The 14,902-nt window shown below is 41.2% G+C and overlaps 3 protein-coding genes across 7 annotated transcripts; 2 read left to right on the top strand and 1 right to left on the bottom strand.

The window, feature by feature from the left end:
* The first annotated feature begins 70 nt into the window (after positions 1-70).
* Positions 71-3,599, top strand: golt1bb (golgi transport 1Bb). Of its 2 annotated transcripts, XM_042227614.1 has the most exons (6): positions 71-247; positions 855-946; positions 1,253-1,431; positions 1,724-1,805; positions 3,062-3,077; positions 3,170-3,599. In XM_042227614.1, exons 1-6 carry the CDS (start codon positions 223-225, stop codon positions 3,175-3,177), a joined length of 402 nt encoding a protein of 133 aa, XP_042083548.1. In that variant the 5' UTR covers positions 71-222; the 3' UTR covers positions 3,178-3,599. The 2 variants fall into 2 exon arrangements, with proteins under 2 accessions (XP_042083548.1, XP_005939759.1); XM_005939697.2 differs by having other exon boundaries at positions 72-247; positions 3,062-3,599.
* A 129-nt stretch (positions 3,600-3,728) lies between these two features.
* On the top strand, positions 3,729-8,771 carry LOC102304100 (spexin prohormone 1). Of its 2 annotated transcripts, XM_005939699.3 has the most exons (6): positions 3,729-6,094; positions 6,833-6,904; positions 6,983-7,028; positions 7,116-7,175; positions 8,127-8,213; positions 8,312-8,771. In XM_005939699.3, exons 2-6 carry the CDS (start codon positions 6,842-6,844, stop codon positions 8,368-8,370), a joined length of 315 nt encoding a protein of 104 aa, XP_005939761.1. In that variant the 5' UTR covers positions 3,729-6,094; positions 6,833-6,841; the 3' UTR covers positions 8,371-8,771. The 2 variants fall into 2 exon arrangements, with proteins under 2 accessions (XP_005939761.1, XP_005939760.1); XM_005939698.3 differs by having other exon boundaries at positions 3,729-6,904.
* Positions 8,772-8,819: 48 nt separating this feature from the next.
* ldhbb (lactate dehydrogenase Bb) lies at positions 8,820-14,778 on the bottom strand. 3 transcript variants are annotated; one of them, XM_005939702.3, is made up of 9 exons: positions 14,491-14,778; positions 14,327-14,354; positions 12,532-12,668; positions 12,001-12,118; positions 11,612-11,785; positions 11,338-11,511; positions 11,145-11,262; positions 10,494-10,617; positions 8,820-9,467 (listed from the first exon to the last, which is right to left on the bottom strand). In XM_005939702.3, the coding sequence occupies exons 3-9, from the start codon at positions 12,658-12,660 to the stop codon at positions 9,300-9,302; spliced, it is 1,005 nt and encodes a 334-aa protein (XP_005939764.1). In that variant the 5' UTR covers positions 12,661-12,668; positions 14,327-14,354; positions 14,491-14,778; the 3' UTR covers positions 8,820-9,299. The 3 variants fall into 3 exon arrangements, with proteins under 3 accessions (XP_005939764.1, XP_005939763.1, XP_014194699.1); XM_005939701.3 differs by lacking the exon at positions 14,327-14,354 and having other exon boundaries at positions 14,491-14,731; XM_014339213.2 differs by lacking the exons at positions 14,327-14,354; positions 14,491-14,778 and adding an exon at positions 13,117-14,307.
* Positions 14,779-14,902: the final 124 nt, after the last annotated feature.

Below are 14,902 nucleotides of genomic sequence, written 5' to 3'. Positions count from 1 at the left end.
TGTGTGTTGGATCAGTGAGTGTCATCATAGACGATCTTTGCTGGCGTGCGCGTATACGTGGCTCCGGCTGACGTGGTTGCGTAATGAACCGCTACCTTTGCCTCCACTGCTGCTACTGCCGCTTGTAGCATCAACACTTTGGCTACGCTGCTTTCGTAAAGCTGCCAGTTTGAGTCGTTGCGACTTCTTGGTGATTGGACAGAGTTTTCAGCGGATACCAAAATGATTTCGCTCACGGATTCACAAAGTAAGAGCCGCTTCTGTTTCTATGCTGTTCTTTGTCTTTCTAGTGTTTCTGTGCGAAACCGGGTTTAGCTGAATGTACGAGGCCAGCAGCTCAAACACGATTGGCTGAGAGCAACGCTACGTCACCACGTGAAGTAGCTGTAAAGGGGAACTGTTTTTTTTTCTTTTTCACTTGTTTCTTGTTTTTAAAAAAACAAAAACGTATATCGAGCACGGCCGAAGTGTAAACCAACGAGGTTAGCGTATGTGCACGAGTCATTTAACTGCTTGTTTTGTTGTTGTTGTTTTTTTACACTTGGCTGTGTGATGTCAGCACAGAAGTCCCACCTACCTGCTGTTCAAACCTTCTGTCTGCAAAGGGCAGCCAATAATAAGAAAGCTTGCTTAAAGCTGGCTAATCCAGAGTCCCACTGTAAGAAAAACAAGGCTTATTTTGGACTGGATCATGCAAAGCTGCCTTGTAATAAAATGTGAAGCTGGAAATGAATATGAATACCCCCCTTAATGAATAGTCATTCTGCATTTCTTTAATAAAATTGAAATCTATGTAAACCAAAGTAGATCATGCGACTTATTAATAACTTCTTTCTTTTTCTTGATGTCTGCAGAGATTGGGATGGGACTGACGGGGTTTGGTGTGTTTTTCCTCTTCTTTGGGATGATGCTGTTTTTTGATAAAGCTCTCCTTGCCATTGGAAATGTGAGTTGATGGTTTTTGGGTTCATTGATATATCAGAGTAGTACCTGTTTTGTTGATTGCCATTTGGCTGTTGGTCCATATGATCACATTTGCTGATGTGAGTGGAAGTTGATCTTTTCTTTGCTGCTCTAGAGCAGGGCAGTAAAAAGGAAACAGATGTTAAAAATGAATGTTTATATTGGGTAAATTATTAGATTAAAAATTGCTGCGAGCACAGAACCTACCTAGTAATTATAACACAGTGTGAAAGTCAACCCTATATAACCTAAAAGATGTTGGACTCGTGACATGTTGTTTCCTGTGCAGATTCTGTTTGTCTCCGGACTGTCGTTCGTCATCGGCCTCGAGCGTACCTTCAGGTTTTTCTTCCAGAGGCACAAACTAAAAGCCACCAGCTTCTTCCTGGGAGGAGTGTTGGTGGTTCTGCTTGGCTGGCCGATTGTTGGGGTTGTTCTGGAGATCTACGGTTTCTTCCTCTTATTCAGGTCAGCTCAGTCAGAAAGGGCTGAACTCCTTTTCCTCTTCTTCCTCTTTTGGCTGCTCCCTATCAGGGGTTGCCACGGTGGATCATCTACCCGAATCTCTCCCTATACCTAACGTCCTTTGTCACCTCAATCCCTCTGCATGTCCTCCTTCACTATATCCATGAACCTCCTCTGCCGTCTTCCTTCTTTCCTCCTGCCTGGCACCTCCATATTCAACACTGTCCACTATCTCTCCTCTGCACATGTCCAAAACAATTTCCAAGTCTCATTTTATTCTTGCACTCGTTAACAGGGGATTCTTCCCGGTGGCAGTCGGATTCATCAGACGAGTGCCTGTGCTCGGGTCTTTGCTCAGCTTACCGGGGATCAGTGCGGTAAGTGTCACTCTCGGGCACTTTAACCTTAATAAGGGTCACTAATCACAAATATTGTTTAGCTTTATAAGGCTTTCAATGACATTTGTCTGCAGGACTAACAGTAAATAAACACTGTCTGAATTTGATGAAACTTTGTGGAGAGGAAGATTCCACTAATCTTTGATGCAGTAATAATAAAAGTTGGTCATGGTGGAGAAGGTGCTCTCTGAGTGCACCTGCAGTTTTCTTTTATGCAAGCCTCTCTGGTTGCAGTAAGAAGTCAGATTCTATAGAAGTGCATGAGAAAATGGCTTCTGGCTCTCCTGCTTAGGTTATGGTCTCAGTTGCTACTTTCAGGTTACATTAAATACAACATGATGTCCACTGTGTACATAAGATTCCAGCTGTAGTTGAAATAGCAGGGTACGCCATCTACATTGTGGCTGAGTCACTCAGACTCATGGTCTGATCCGCACCTTGCATCTATTTAAGCTCAAGGCCTGGAAGCAGAATTTTGCTAATCAAAGGGTGTCACGGTGGCCGCCTCCATCTTTTAAATACAGTCTTTGGCAGACATGGAAAAATCTGGTATTTGCAGCCCGTTGTCTAAAAAGTCATGCAAGTATAATTATACGAATACTAAACTATCTTGTTTCATTTGTGCTAAACAAAATTCAGTTTACCACTATATATGACTAAAATACACCATTTAAAATCTTGCATTTGAGAAGCTGGAACCAGGGATTTGTTTTCTTTATTCGTATTTGAATAATGTTAAGTGCAAACAATTGATTATCAAAATATTTGGGGATTAGTTCTCTAAGCTAAACATGAACTTTTTCCATTAGATGATACAAATGGCATTTACGGCAAAAAGCAGCTGAAAGTTTTTAAAGAAGCTGATATTACTTTGTTGATCTATGTGGGCCTTAAAGATTTTTAGCTGAGGAAGGTTTTTTAGATGAGAGGGCTCTGGTCTTTCTCTCATCTAGTCTAATAACAGGGTCCCTGTTGTCCTGAGCACGACCTCATGGGATTCCCCGCTCAGTCTCGTGTCTTTGAAGCCTTTTGTAGCTTCTTGGAAACCGTCAGCGTCCAGGATCAGTTAATTCTGCCGTGGTCGCTAATATTTTACAGCTGTTTACCAATATAAAAACCTCACTGCATTATCAACATCATCATCCTTGCATGTTCTGCTTCATACATGTTATTTTAAATCATCCTTCGCATAACAACTCGTAAATAATTCTGCCCTTTTTCATGTTTTATTTCAGCTGGTGGACAAAATTGGTGAGAGCAACACGATGGTATAACAAAGAGGACAGTTTCAGCGTTTCTTACCGTCTCATGGTGACTGTATATTTTGACCATTGCCATTCCAGAGCTGTGAATCCAAACATTACTCTGCACAAAAGACACACGCATCTGTGGATGTCTGACTGACTGTACATTTAATTCTATTAGAGGGAAACTGTTTCTATCTGACTGCTACTGGAAAACATTACCAAGAGATCTTTTTTTTTAAGGCTGAAAGCAGTTTCTCTTTTATGTCATTCCACTCTGATATTTATGGACTGATAATCTGGGACCACTGGATTAACTCGGAGGACAGTGACAGCATCTGTGTGCCTGAACAGACACTGAGGGCCTTTTTTTTCCCCTCCATGAAGAGTTAGTGGAATTTTATACTTTAAAAAAATGTGCGGTTGAGCTAAATGTGGCAGAAATGTAAAAACAGTTTATATTGTCCTGGATGGAGATGTTTAACTGTAACTTTTCTAAGCGCTTGAAATAAAGTGTGCATTTTATAAATTTTGTTTTGTAGCGTAAGTAATTTAGATGTCCCAGATCTTACCTGCGTTTTGGGTAATAACAGTATGATTTGCTAAAAGAAGCCCAGCTCCATCTTCTATTCAGGGACTCTACTAGAAGAGCTTTACATGGTTCACCCATACTGGGCCTTGGTGAAGCTCCTCTAATGCACATGTCCTCTGAAACAAGCTGTTTTACCCTTTAATGCACAGGTGTTCAACTTCAGTCCTCGATGGCCGGTGTCCTGAAACTTTTCCATGTGTCCCTCTGCAGCACACCTGAATAAAATCAGTAGGTCATTAGACTTTATCGAACTTGACTGATGCTGAGGTGGCAATTCATCCATTTGATTCATGTTACAGCAGCTCATGACTAAATTAACATGGTACAATAAAAGTACTTTTATTTTCTTCCAAAAACTTATATTTACTTACATTTATTTAAACTTCAGTATGGTTAGGTGTTGCCACCTGAGCATGTAGTCAAGTCTTGCTAATGACCTACTAATTTTATTCAGGTTGTTGCAGCAGGGACATATTTAGAAGAAGGAAGAAGGTGGTTGGAGACTGTATGATCGTGTGTAGTAAACTAATCTCATTGTCTTGGTTGCTTCAGAGGCAGGGACCAAGTCTGCAATCACTTGTAGTCAGTTGCTGGATTCAAAGGTGGCAATACAACAGCATTAAATGGATTCAGTCTGCTATCAGTGTACGATTGAATGTGCTCAAGTTGGCATCCACATGCAATCTGTTTGTGATAATACGGTGGTTATACTCAATAATATATATAAGATTTACTAGCATAAATTTACAAATTTGTTGCCATGTATATAAACAGAAGTCTAAACCATTTAGATTCAGAGTCCAGCTGAAAACTCATTGATTTGAAACAAATTCATCCAAAAACAGTGACGGTGTTGTTACAGGACAGGGATTTAACTATATAAGCAGCTGGAAACCAGTTGAGTCCTGTTACAGAGAGGCGTGTTGCAGATGAGTTGCGCTGATTGGCACAGACTGACTTGTTTAGATTGCAGTGTGTTGGCACTCTGCGTTTTTAATTGGTCGGCATTGTAAATATTCACCAATCTGCGTGAGAGTGATTGCAGTTAGTCCGAGTGGCCCGCAATTGTCTGCAGACAGGTTGCCTCCCAACAGGCGACCTGTGCGGTCACTTTGTGATTCAAAGTGGTCACTCACTGGTTGAGGGTGCTGTACGGTCAACTTCTGATGGAAAGGTTGGTCATCAAACTGGTGTTTACTCTGATGAGTCTTAAGCCAGCTTTATATGACAACGTCAACCACTGTGAAATGATAATACGTTCCCTTTAAGCATTCACATATCAGAGATGAGATTTATAATTCAAAACTAATTAACTGTTATACACAGTGTGTACAGGTCATAAACACAGAGATTTATGTATGTGTGAAATTTCTAAAACAGCTGAAACAAAAGTAATAAATTCAAGGTCCTCATGTCATCCAATGTCCTTCATGCTTTCAGCTGATCCAGGCTTCTGCTCCTCATGTCAAACCCACATTCTCAAACTTTGATACAAATCCATCATCTTCAAGCAAATGCACTGCGTTCATAATAAAAGTGGAAGAAAAACTAATGATGGGTTACTTAAATATTTTTGCTAGAGCCCTTGGTAGAACAAACACATTTAATTTAACTACACTTATATTTGCCTTTGAAATAAACACATTCATTGCCATGTTGTGATAGTAAAGGCCTAAATGTCTCTTAGAAAATGTTTGAGAGGTTAAAATGTATTAGTATGTGTATATTTTTAGCTCACCTGGCTGAAGGACCAATGCACTTAAGCCACGGCAAGACTTAAGTTCATCCATAGTTCACATTAATACAGTGCTGGTCTTATTTTAGCAAAGACCACCATTCACTTTAGTTTTATTACATAGCTGCAGTTCAAAACAACAGTCGCCCCAAGGCTTTATATTAAAGAGACAAAGACCCTGCAATATTACCAAGACACTTGAACAATCATATGACTCCGCCCCCTATGAGCAAGTAGTGCTCCTCACAATGATGACTGCAATTTGGGAGAAGACCTACTGAAGTCATGGATATGGACAAATCAGTTGTAGCCAATAAAATAGATTTACAGATTACACAGGGCTCTTGAAGGACTAGAATTGTCTTATTCTGGCATCTGCACCTGCCACCTCACTGCTCACCGCATCAACTTCATTCATAAAATCTCACCGGCGTTGTCGTCCTGCAGTGACCCTGTGAAAATACTCTGCTGCTCGCAAGACTTAAAAGTTTGAGTGTCTCTCATGCGTCTGCGATTAATGTGCAGCGACATCTTTAACAGCACCGTCAGCTGAAGAAGTAGGTGTGAAGTGATTAAGACACCTGTCAGCGTCATCAGTTGTTTTTTTCTTACAAACGATGTGACTGCACTGACAGGGAAACATTAAACATTTAAACCAGCTGCAACCTGCAGGAGAGCACAACGCTTAAAGTAAAAGGTAAGATATCCCTCTTCTTAGTTATATATAATATTTTAATTTTCTTAAATGTGAAAAAATTAAGTAAATTAAACTTTTACTTTCTAAGTCTACCTTTTACTATTTATGAGCAAAATAAAATTTGTTTATAACACAATGCAGCATAATAAATCATAAAGCTAATAAAGCACAGACAGAAAACGTAACTATTGTCATTCAGTAGTAGTTAGTATAGTGAGGTGTTAGTACAATACAACAGCTCACAATTGTGTGTACAGGAGAAGTTTACTTGCTAAAAATACACGGGCAATTTCTTATATAACAAATCTTAGAGATTTATTATAGTGTGTTTACATTAGTAACATGTAAGAAAGTCAGAATGCTATAAATTGAAGTAAAATACAACACTATTAATGAAAATATGCTACAAATACTGTTATTATAAATACATTTTAACTGTATAATGTACACAAACCGCAACTTACTGGTGTCCATCTGTAAATTTACTTGAAGGTAGTGGCTGTAATTTAATTTAAAGTAAATTTACTGTAATAAAAATGACAGAAAATGTAATTTACTGTAAAGTTACTGCAAACATTTTACTGTAAATTACTGGCATCTAGATGCCGATGAGGTGCTTTAAAATGTGTTTACAGTGAGTTTACATCTAAACACAGAGAAATAGATCTGTGCTGGATGACTGTAATTAAACGTATACTTCTCAGAAAAACATTTTTTTCCCCTCTTGTTCTGTTGCAGAGTTCAACAATGTCTCTACTAGTCACGCTGCTTTTGCTGTCGCTGGTTTCTCAGTGTTGGACTGCTCCACAGGTTAGTCGGTATTTTTCTTTTGTCATGTTTAACCCTGATCAGCCTGAGCTGGAACAGAATTTTCTTTTCCCTTTTCAGAGGAGAAACTGGACTTCTCAGGCGATCCTATACCTGAAAGGAGCACGTAAGAACGCACTGACGGCAGCAAACAGTCACCCAGATTTTAGACTTCTATCAGATCAAAACAATATTGTGTGCTGATCTTTTACAGAGGGACGCCGCTCATTTTTGGAGCGTGCCAGAAGAGAGGAAGAAAGCACTTTTCACTCAGGTGTGAATACATGATGCAGCTCGAGTAGTGTAATCGGATAAACAAGTAAATATTCTGTGTAAGCTGACTAGTATTGTATTTGGCTCTTAGGAGCCTGTATTCATTTGTAATAAATCATCCTTTGGAATAAGTTTGTACTTAATATTGTGGTAACTTTTTGTTTTAGTTTGTTTTTACTCACATTTATTGTATTTGTTAGTTTTTTTAATGATTTACTTGATTTTATTCATTTTATTGATCTTGTTTGTTTTACACTAACTTGTAAAGCACTATGGTCGAGCTTGTTGGTTTTAAATGTACTCTAGAAATAAGGCTGATATTGTGATTTTGAACTGGTTACATTTTCTGAAACATTTACTAATGTTTCAGAAATCAGTCATTAATGAGAGCTTCTTCTTCTTCTTCTTCTTTTTAATCCTAGGCAGTTTTAAGAGTTTGTTAAATTTTTTAGTTTGCAGGTATTTTATTTCCATCAGAGTAAAAACTCCATGAATAAATTATTTTGCTATCATGTTTGAAGTGATGGCTTATTACCAGAGTTAGAAATCATAATAAATATTACATTTTGTTATGTTTACTTATTAATTTTGTGTTCCTTGTTTTAACCCTTTAAAGCCTGAACAATGAAATAATTACCAGAAAATTCATTTTTTTTAAAAAACAGAGTGTATTGTGGAATTTATTTAGATTTTAGACAATCCCCACTGATGATGTAGAAGTCTCAAAAACTGTATGTGTCAAATATGATACACGAGGCGTTAAGAGGGTGAAGTGCCACATATGTGATTTCATCAGCCTGGTCCTGGGTGTTTATTTCCAAGGGTTTCATACGGAAGATAAAAAAGAGGAAATCTTAGTCTCCTCTTCACACAGCTATATTTGTATTTTGTTGGTTGCACAGTTTTTTGTTTCTTTTCCAAATACTGCCATTTCTGCTCTGATTCTCTGCAGGGACTCACAGGCAGAACAGCGATGGCCGAGGCTCTTCTTTGCTTTTATCCATTTTACTGGAACTCCTACAGCGAGCTGTAGAAGAAGGTAAAACCTTGGAATTCATCACCACCAACACCCTGACTTACCAGATCCTCCTGAACTGCTTTAAGATTATTTATGGCTCTTTTTTTTTAAATCCTCAGATGCAGGCAATCCAGATAATCACCTGGACTATCAGGAGGTGAATAGAACCCACTTGTGAACATTCATCAGAGCCCAGTTCTATGTTTTTCTGTTTCTTATGTTGCTTGTTACATTTTATTGTTATTGTTGATGTTTGTCTGCGTGTCGCAAATTTGACTTAACTTATAATAAAATGCGCAAAATAAATGAAAATGTCCGTCTGCAAGATGTTAGAGTCTGATTTATGCGTGAGTTTCTCTTCATTTGACTGTCATCATGTGCAGTTTGGTGGTGTGACACATGGATGGATTTCCATTTACACTCATCCTTGTCAACTTATTAAAACAATTACGCCAGTCACTCATTCACACCATGAAGTGATTAACACCAGGATGACAAACTATCAGTCACTCATCATCGCGCCGTCTTCACAGCGGTCACTGAGAGAGCCGTGTCGGAGGTAGACGATCGGGATCAGACAGAGTTCATCGACTAATACATTCCAGTAAAATCACCATGAGCTTCCAGCAGGGTTTTAGGATTTATTTTATTGAACCATGTTGTTAGATCATAGGCCACATGTAACACTCTGCTCTTCACTTTCAGCAAAAGAGAAAGCCCATGTTCACAGATTTCTATCACGCTACATAAATAGCCAACACTGAAGAACTGAAACACTGCACTTATTGCTTTAAGCCCCTGCTTCTTTTATTAGTTGCCAAAGCAACATGAAACGTGGTCCCACAGTGCAACACAGCAAAGGACAAATGAGTCAGAGCATCTCACTCATTATTGGGGTCACCTTTTGGTCTCCAGCGAGCAGAAGTGCACAAACTGACCCCTACGGCTAAATCTGGCTGGATGAAACCCCTCCAAAAATCTGGGAATCTACATAGTGCAGTAGGCTGAAGGTGCAGAGGGGCAAAGCTTTCTGGTGTGACCGTGGAGTGATGCTGAAGGTCATGAGTAGTCAGGAAGGTGTAGCTATTAGCTTCCCCTGCGGGCAGGTTAGACATCCTGCAAGTCCTTCTGGATGTCCCAGAGTGTGTTAGCGCTGGCCTGCAGCTGGGCCACCTCTTCATCTGTCAGGGTCATGTTGATCACGCTAGCCACACCCCCGCTGTTCAGCACGCAGGGCAGACTCAGATAGACCTCGTCACTGATCCCGTACATGCCCTGTTAATGACAAAGCACACTGTCTTTATGTGGAAGGGCTTAGCGTCATAACAAAGACTTGCTATAGAGGTCTAAAGAGGGGAACTATAGGGAAAGCAATTGTTTTTTAAATATTAAAATATGACATTACTGTGTATAGAACAGGGGTGTCGAATTCCAGGCCTCGAGGGCTGGTGTCCTGCAGGTTTTAGATATCACCCTGGGTCAACACACCTGAATCACATGACTAGTTCATTACCAGGTCTCTGGAGAACTTCAAGACATGTTGAGTAGGTCATTTGGCATTTAAATCAGCTGTGTTGGCTCAAGGACCCATCTAAAACCTGCAGGACACCAGCCCTCGAGGCCTGCAGTTCGACACCGCTGATCTAGTGCATCTACACATCATGAAATATATTACATATGTACTCGCACAAGCTCAAAGGGGGTGGAGTTGAAATCTGAACACCCAACGTGGAGCTTGAGCCCACGACCCTGAGATCAACAGTCTTATGCTCTAGCCCAGGGGTGGGGAACTCCGGGCCTCAAGGACCGGTGTCCTGCATGTTTTAGATGTGTCCGTGATCCAACACAGCTGATTTAAATGGTTAAATTATGAGGCCTAGTAATGAACTTATCATTTGATTCATGTGTGTTGACCCAGGGTGAGATCTAAAACCTGCAGGACACAGGCCCTTGAGGCCTGGAGTTCCCCACCCTTGCTCTGGTGACTGAGGTTGCCGGGCTTCAACTCTAGAGAACGTGTCGACTGAACCTGCAAATGTTCTGCGTTTTTCCTTGAAACTTGCCTTTTGGAAATATATAATGATTATCCAAACAGATGATTACATCTGATGATTCTTTTTTGGCTTAGTGTTTCACTCTTACTATCAGAAAAGTGGCTTGGAAAAAAAAGAGCTTTATTTAACACAACTGGTAATTACACTCACACTTTATACATTTTGGATTCAAAATTCTAGTTAAAGTTATATTTTAAAGAATACTGGGAAATTCTTTAACGAGTACATGAACATGAGCGTCTGTTACCTCCACCATGGTGGAGACGGGATGAATCCTGTTCATGTTCCTTATGAGACTCTCTGTCAGGTCGGCTACGCTGAGACCGATGGCCCAGTTGGTGTAGCCTTTCAGTTTGATCACCTCATAGGCACTAAGAGATGTAAAACAAACAAACAAACAAACAAAAACATGTCTAAAGTGTCTAAAATCATGAAAATTCACCGAGATTGATTAAGACAGCGACAGGTAACAGCTAAGGTAGCGATAGGTGATACGTCTGTGTCGTGTCTAAACGGTCAGCCATTGTATTGTGACGTGGTGTTGACTCGGTAAAGATGAGATCTACACTCATCTACACAATATTTTAAACTAGCTGATGTTGATCCAGCATGAAAGAAAGAGAGACTTTTAGCCTGAAGAATTTCAGAATTGAAGAGAAAGTTTGCAGATGAGCTTCCATGTTGGCCTTAGTTTGAAATCTGACCCATGTCAGGGTTTCCGACCAATAAGGTGCAGCTCTTTGCTGACAGTGCACATGTCCAGCATTGACTGTGACTGTGTTATCAACTTGCCCATCAGTGAACAGAGATATCGGCTCACCACTAGCAGGCGAATTTAAAAAGATCATACTTTAAAATATTGTATCCATAAACTAGATTTAAGCGACCTCCAGCCTACCTGTCCACCACCTTCTTGTGAGTCTCTTTCCAGTTCTCGTCGTCGCTGTCAGTGCCGATATCAGGGTTTAACGTCTGCAGGCTGACTCCAGCCACGTTTGTTCCACTCCACACAGGCACTGTAACACATCTGGAAACCATCAACCTTCATGCACGTACACACCATACACAGTTATTGCCTACAGCATCCTCACCACTTGTGTCTCCATGCTCTCCCAGGATCCATCCGTTGAAGCTGCTCGGGTGGATTCCCAGTTTGTCAGCCATCAGGAAACGGAAGCGTGCCGAGTCCAAGTTGGTGCCGCTGCCGATGACACGGTGCTTTGGAAGCCCGCTCAGTTTCCAGGTCACATAAGTCAGTATATCGACTGTCAGAGAGAGGGAGAGATTTATAGTGTTAAAAGGTGAATACTGCAAGATTTCATGTCTGAGGACGTAAATAAAGAAGAGCTGTGTGGTTGGCTGAACCTGGATTGGAAACAACAATGATGACGCAGTCAGGGCTGTATCTGACAATCTGGGGGACGATGTGCTTAAAGATGTTGACGTTTCTCTGAACGAGGTTCAGCCTGCTCTCCCCCTCCTGCTGACGGACTCCGGCGGTCACCACGACGATGCGGGAGTTAGCTGTAACCGAATAGTCTGAAATACAAATTTTAAAAAACAGATCAGTTTGGGTTCACATTCTCCTTCAAACCTTTGCAAAGGTGGGAAATTAAATTTAAACAGCTCCATAGTGAGCTGCACCCTGTAAATACTTTTTAAAGAGTTTTAATTAAAACTAAGGCTGCTTTATGAGATTGAGATCCTGTGTGTTTGCATGTGTGTGTGTGTGTTTGTCTGCGATATGAACTCGCCTTTATCTGCAACTATTTTGGGGGTTTTGAGGAAGAGGCTGCCATGCTGCAGGTCCATCATCTCTCCTTTCAGCTTATCCTCCACCACATCCACCAGCGCCAGCTCATCAGCCAGCTCCTGCACATATCAGACAAGGTCAAACCGATCCATAGTACAGTTTGCTTGTTGCCATTAGAACTAGTTGAAAAAAGAACATAATAGAGAGCTTCAAGTTAGTCTGTTTTAAGCCTAATGGCTTAAATAATTGTTTTATGATGTATGATTCAGTCCAACGGTGAAACGGGTTATCTAATTTAAGTGAATGAAAATAAAACCTGAACAGCTTTAGGAGAACTCCACTGTAATTCTTCCTTTTTGATTACAAATACATGTTTCCTTGTTAACAAGTGCAGTAAAGGGATAACGGTCAGATCAGACACCAAGAGATCAGTAATCTCGTGGCAATCTTGGAAGAGCCTGAGTATGATCCCATCTCGTGACCCCAGCAGGCAGCGTGGTAATCTGAGAGGCAGAACCAGTGAGACTCTTACCCTGAGTAGGATGCTGAGAGCGCAGGCCATGCCAACCTGGCCCACACCCACTACTGTAACTTTATTCCTCGGAGGCTCAGGTGGACCACTGAACAGCGGTGTGATCAGTTTCTGCAGGACTGAAGCCATTTTCAGTGCTGAGACGTGTAAATGAAAGAAGAAAGGGATGAGCGTTTAGGGTCAGGTGAAGCAGCAAAGCATTTTACACAGACACGACAGTAGCCAATGGTCCTGCGTGCAGCCTCGCATGCACACAACTCATAAATAAGTCAGAGTGCAGAGGGATTTCTAACGCAAGCCTGACATACAGTGTCATAGAAGAAAACCACTTCTCAGACACTTTGATCATTTACAGCAGTTTTCTCTTTTTTGAAATGGAACTGAAGGCAAAGGAAGGAGGGCAGGAAAAAGAAAAGGCTTCAAGGACAACTAGAGAGTGCATTATTTCCCTTTCTAGCAGGTATGAAGAAGGCGATCTGCTCTCAGACAGAAACGTATTAGGTCCTGTCTCACGCGTTCTCTATTTGCAGAGAGTTCACCTTGAAATGACATATGGCCAGACACAAAAACACCAGCAATACTTGCATTGTCCGATGAAGCTCCGAGCTGCAAGGTATAAATACCACCATGTAATCAGCATGGCCACCTGGATGGATGACTAAGTCGTGTTCCTACAGAGCTCTGTCCCCCCTCCTGCATCCACAACACCTCCCTGAGTCACAGTTTTTGCAATGCAGTCGGTCCAGGCAAGTATCCGCTCAGCTGCAGCAGTCCCACAGAGCTCATGTGACTCAGGGTTAGATGGAGGAGCTGTCAGCTGCACAGAGCTCCGCTCCTCGCCTCCCTCCCTCCTTCCCAAACGAGGAGGACGTAGCAGTATAATCGGATGCCAAACTTGATTGACTGACTGCAGACTGTTAAAGGAGTTACTGTAATCCCTTAACGCTGCTTCCATCTGCTACACCTCACCTCTAATGGGAGGTCTCAAAAGAACAGCTGATTTCTATTTAAAAGGCTTGATAATTTATTCTAAATGAATGAAGGGACCTGCTTTATGTCTCTCTAAGCACAGTTTAAAACACTGGCCTGTAATGAATCTGAAATGATGCTGTTGTTAAACAACCATCAGATACGTTTAGAAATAATTAGATTAAAACCATGCACTGCAAATTGCAAATAATGTAAAGCAAGGGGCACTTATGCTTGAAGAGACAGACATTAACATCCCTGTGCGTCTCTAATAGCAGGCATGAATGCTGAATATGCTGCTATTGAAAGTGCAATGCTGAAACGATCCATTCATTATCCAAGACCGAAGCTGGATTACCAGCTGACAGCACCATGCACTCCAGTCATGTAAATGTGAGCGGTTAATGAGATGGCTTAGCATCCAAGGTCATTGGGGAGGGAAGGAGGGAGGGAAGGTGACAGCAGTTTTCATAACTCTCAGTCAACTGCAGTAGAAGCATGGTTGGTACTCCAACACAGTGAGGTAGTCGGCTGCGACGTCTGAAAAAAAGTTACATCTGTCTTGAACTTGAACCTAAACAGCCACTGCGAGGGAGGATGAGATATAATGAATACATGATGACAAAACAACAGGAAAGCCTAAAGCCCCAAACTCAGCTATAAAATTAATGTAATGCAGAATTTTAACTTCTAGCTAATTGCCCTGCTTATACATAAACTTTTCATTTGTGGTTGTGAAAACAAATCCCTTAAAAAAAAAAATACTCTGACTGCCACTGTAAACACAAGCAGACCCTACGTACATGTAAACTTAAATGTGACTCACAGTTCTGCACACACTGAAATGGACCACCCTAAAGTGAGAGTGAAGAGAGGACTGATGCAAGCAAAACAAAGCCAAAGGGATTCAGGTGTCACAAACTGCTACACATATTTCAACAACAGAAAGATAAAATTATACTATCTACACACGGAAATACCGCAGTTCACCTGTTTTGTTGAGCGTCCAGGTATACCTCCTTGGGCTACAGTGAGACTCTCCTCTGTTGTGCTGTACGGTGTGGCTACTCTTCTTCCTGTTGTGCTGTCAGCCTGCAGTCTGCCGGATTTAATGGGCTAAGCCTCTCCGTCCCCTGCAAAGACTCAATTTGGCACTCCATCGGCCACCACAGTCAGCTGGTACATCATTCACTGACACTTCATGCGAAATAACAAAACATGACTACGTATTCCAAAAACATAAACCAAAAATAGAGCTGTTATTGTTGCGGACATTATTGTCACATTTACTTTACATATTCAGTCGGTGAATGAATGCCACATGCCGGTGACTCCAGCAGATTTGGTCTTGTGGCGTTTGTCCTTCTAGCCGGTCTTTTGGGTTGGAATTAGCAAAGTTAAT

The sequence above is a fragment of the Haplochromis burtoni genome, unplaced genomic scaffold (assembly GCF_018398535.1).
Source record: "Haplochromis burtoni strain Fernald_Lab_line unplaced genomic scaffold, NCSU_Asbu1 Contig_272, whole genome shotgun sequence".
In the NCBI taxonomy this organism is placed as follows: domain Eukaryota; kingdom Metazoa; phylum Chordata; class Actinopteri; order Cichliformes; family Cichlidae; genus Haplochromis; species Haplochromis burtoni.
The sequence above is the reverse complement of the archived record's forward strand: the minus strand, read 5'-3'. Positions and strand labels throughout refer to the sequence as shown.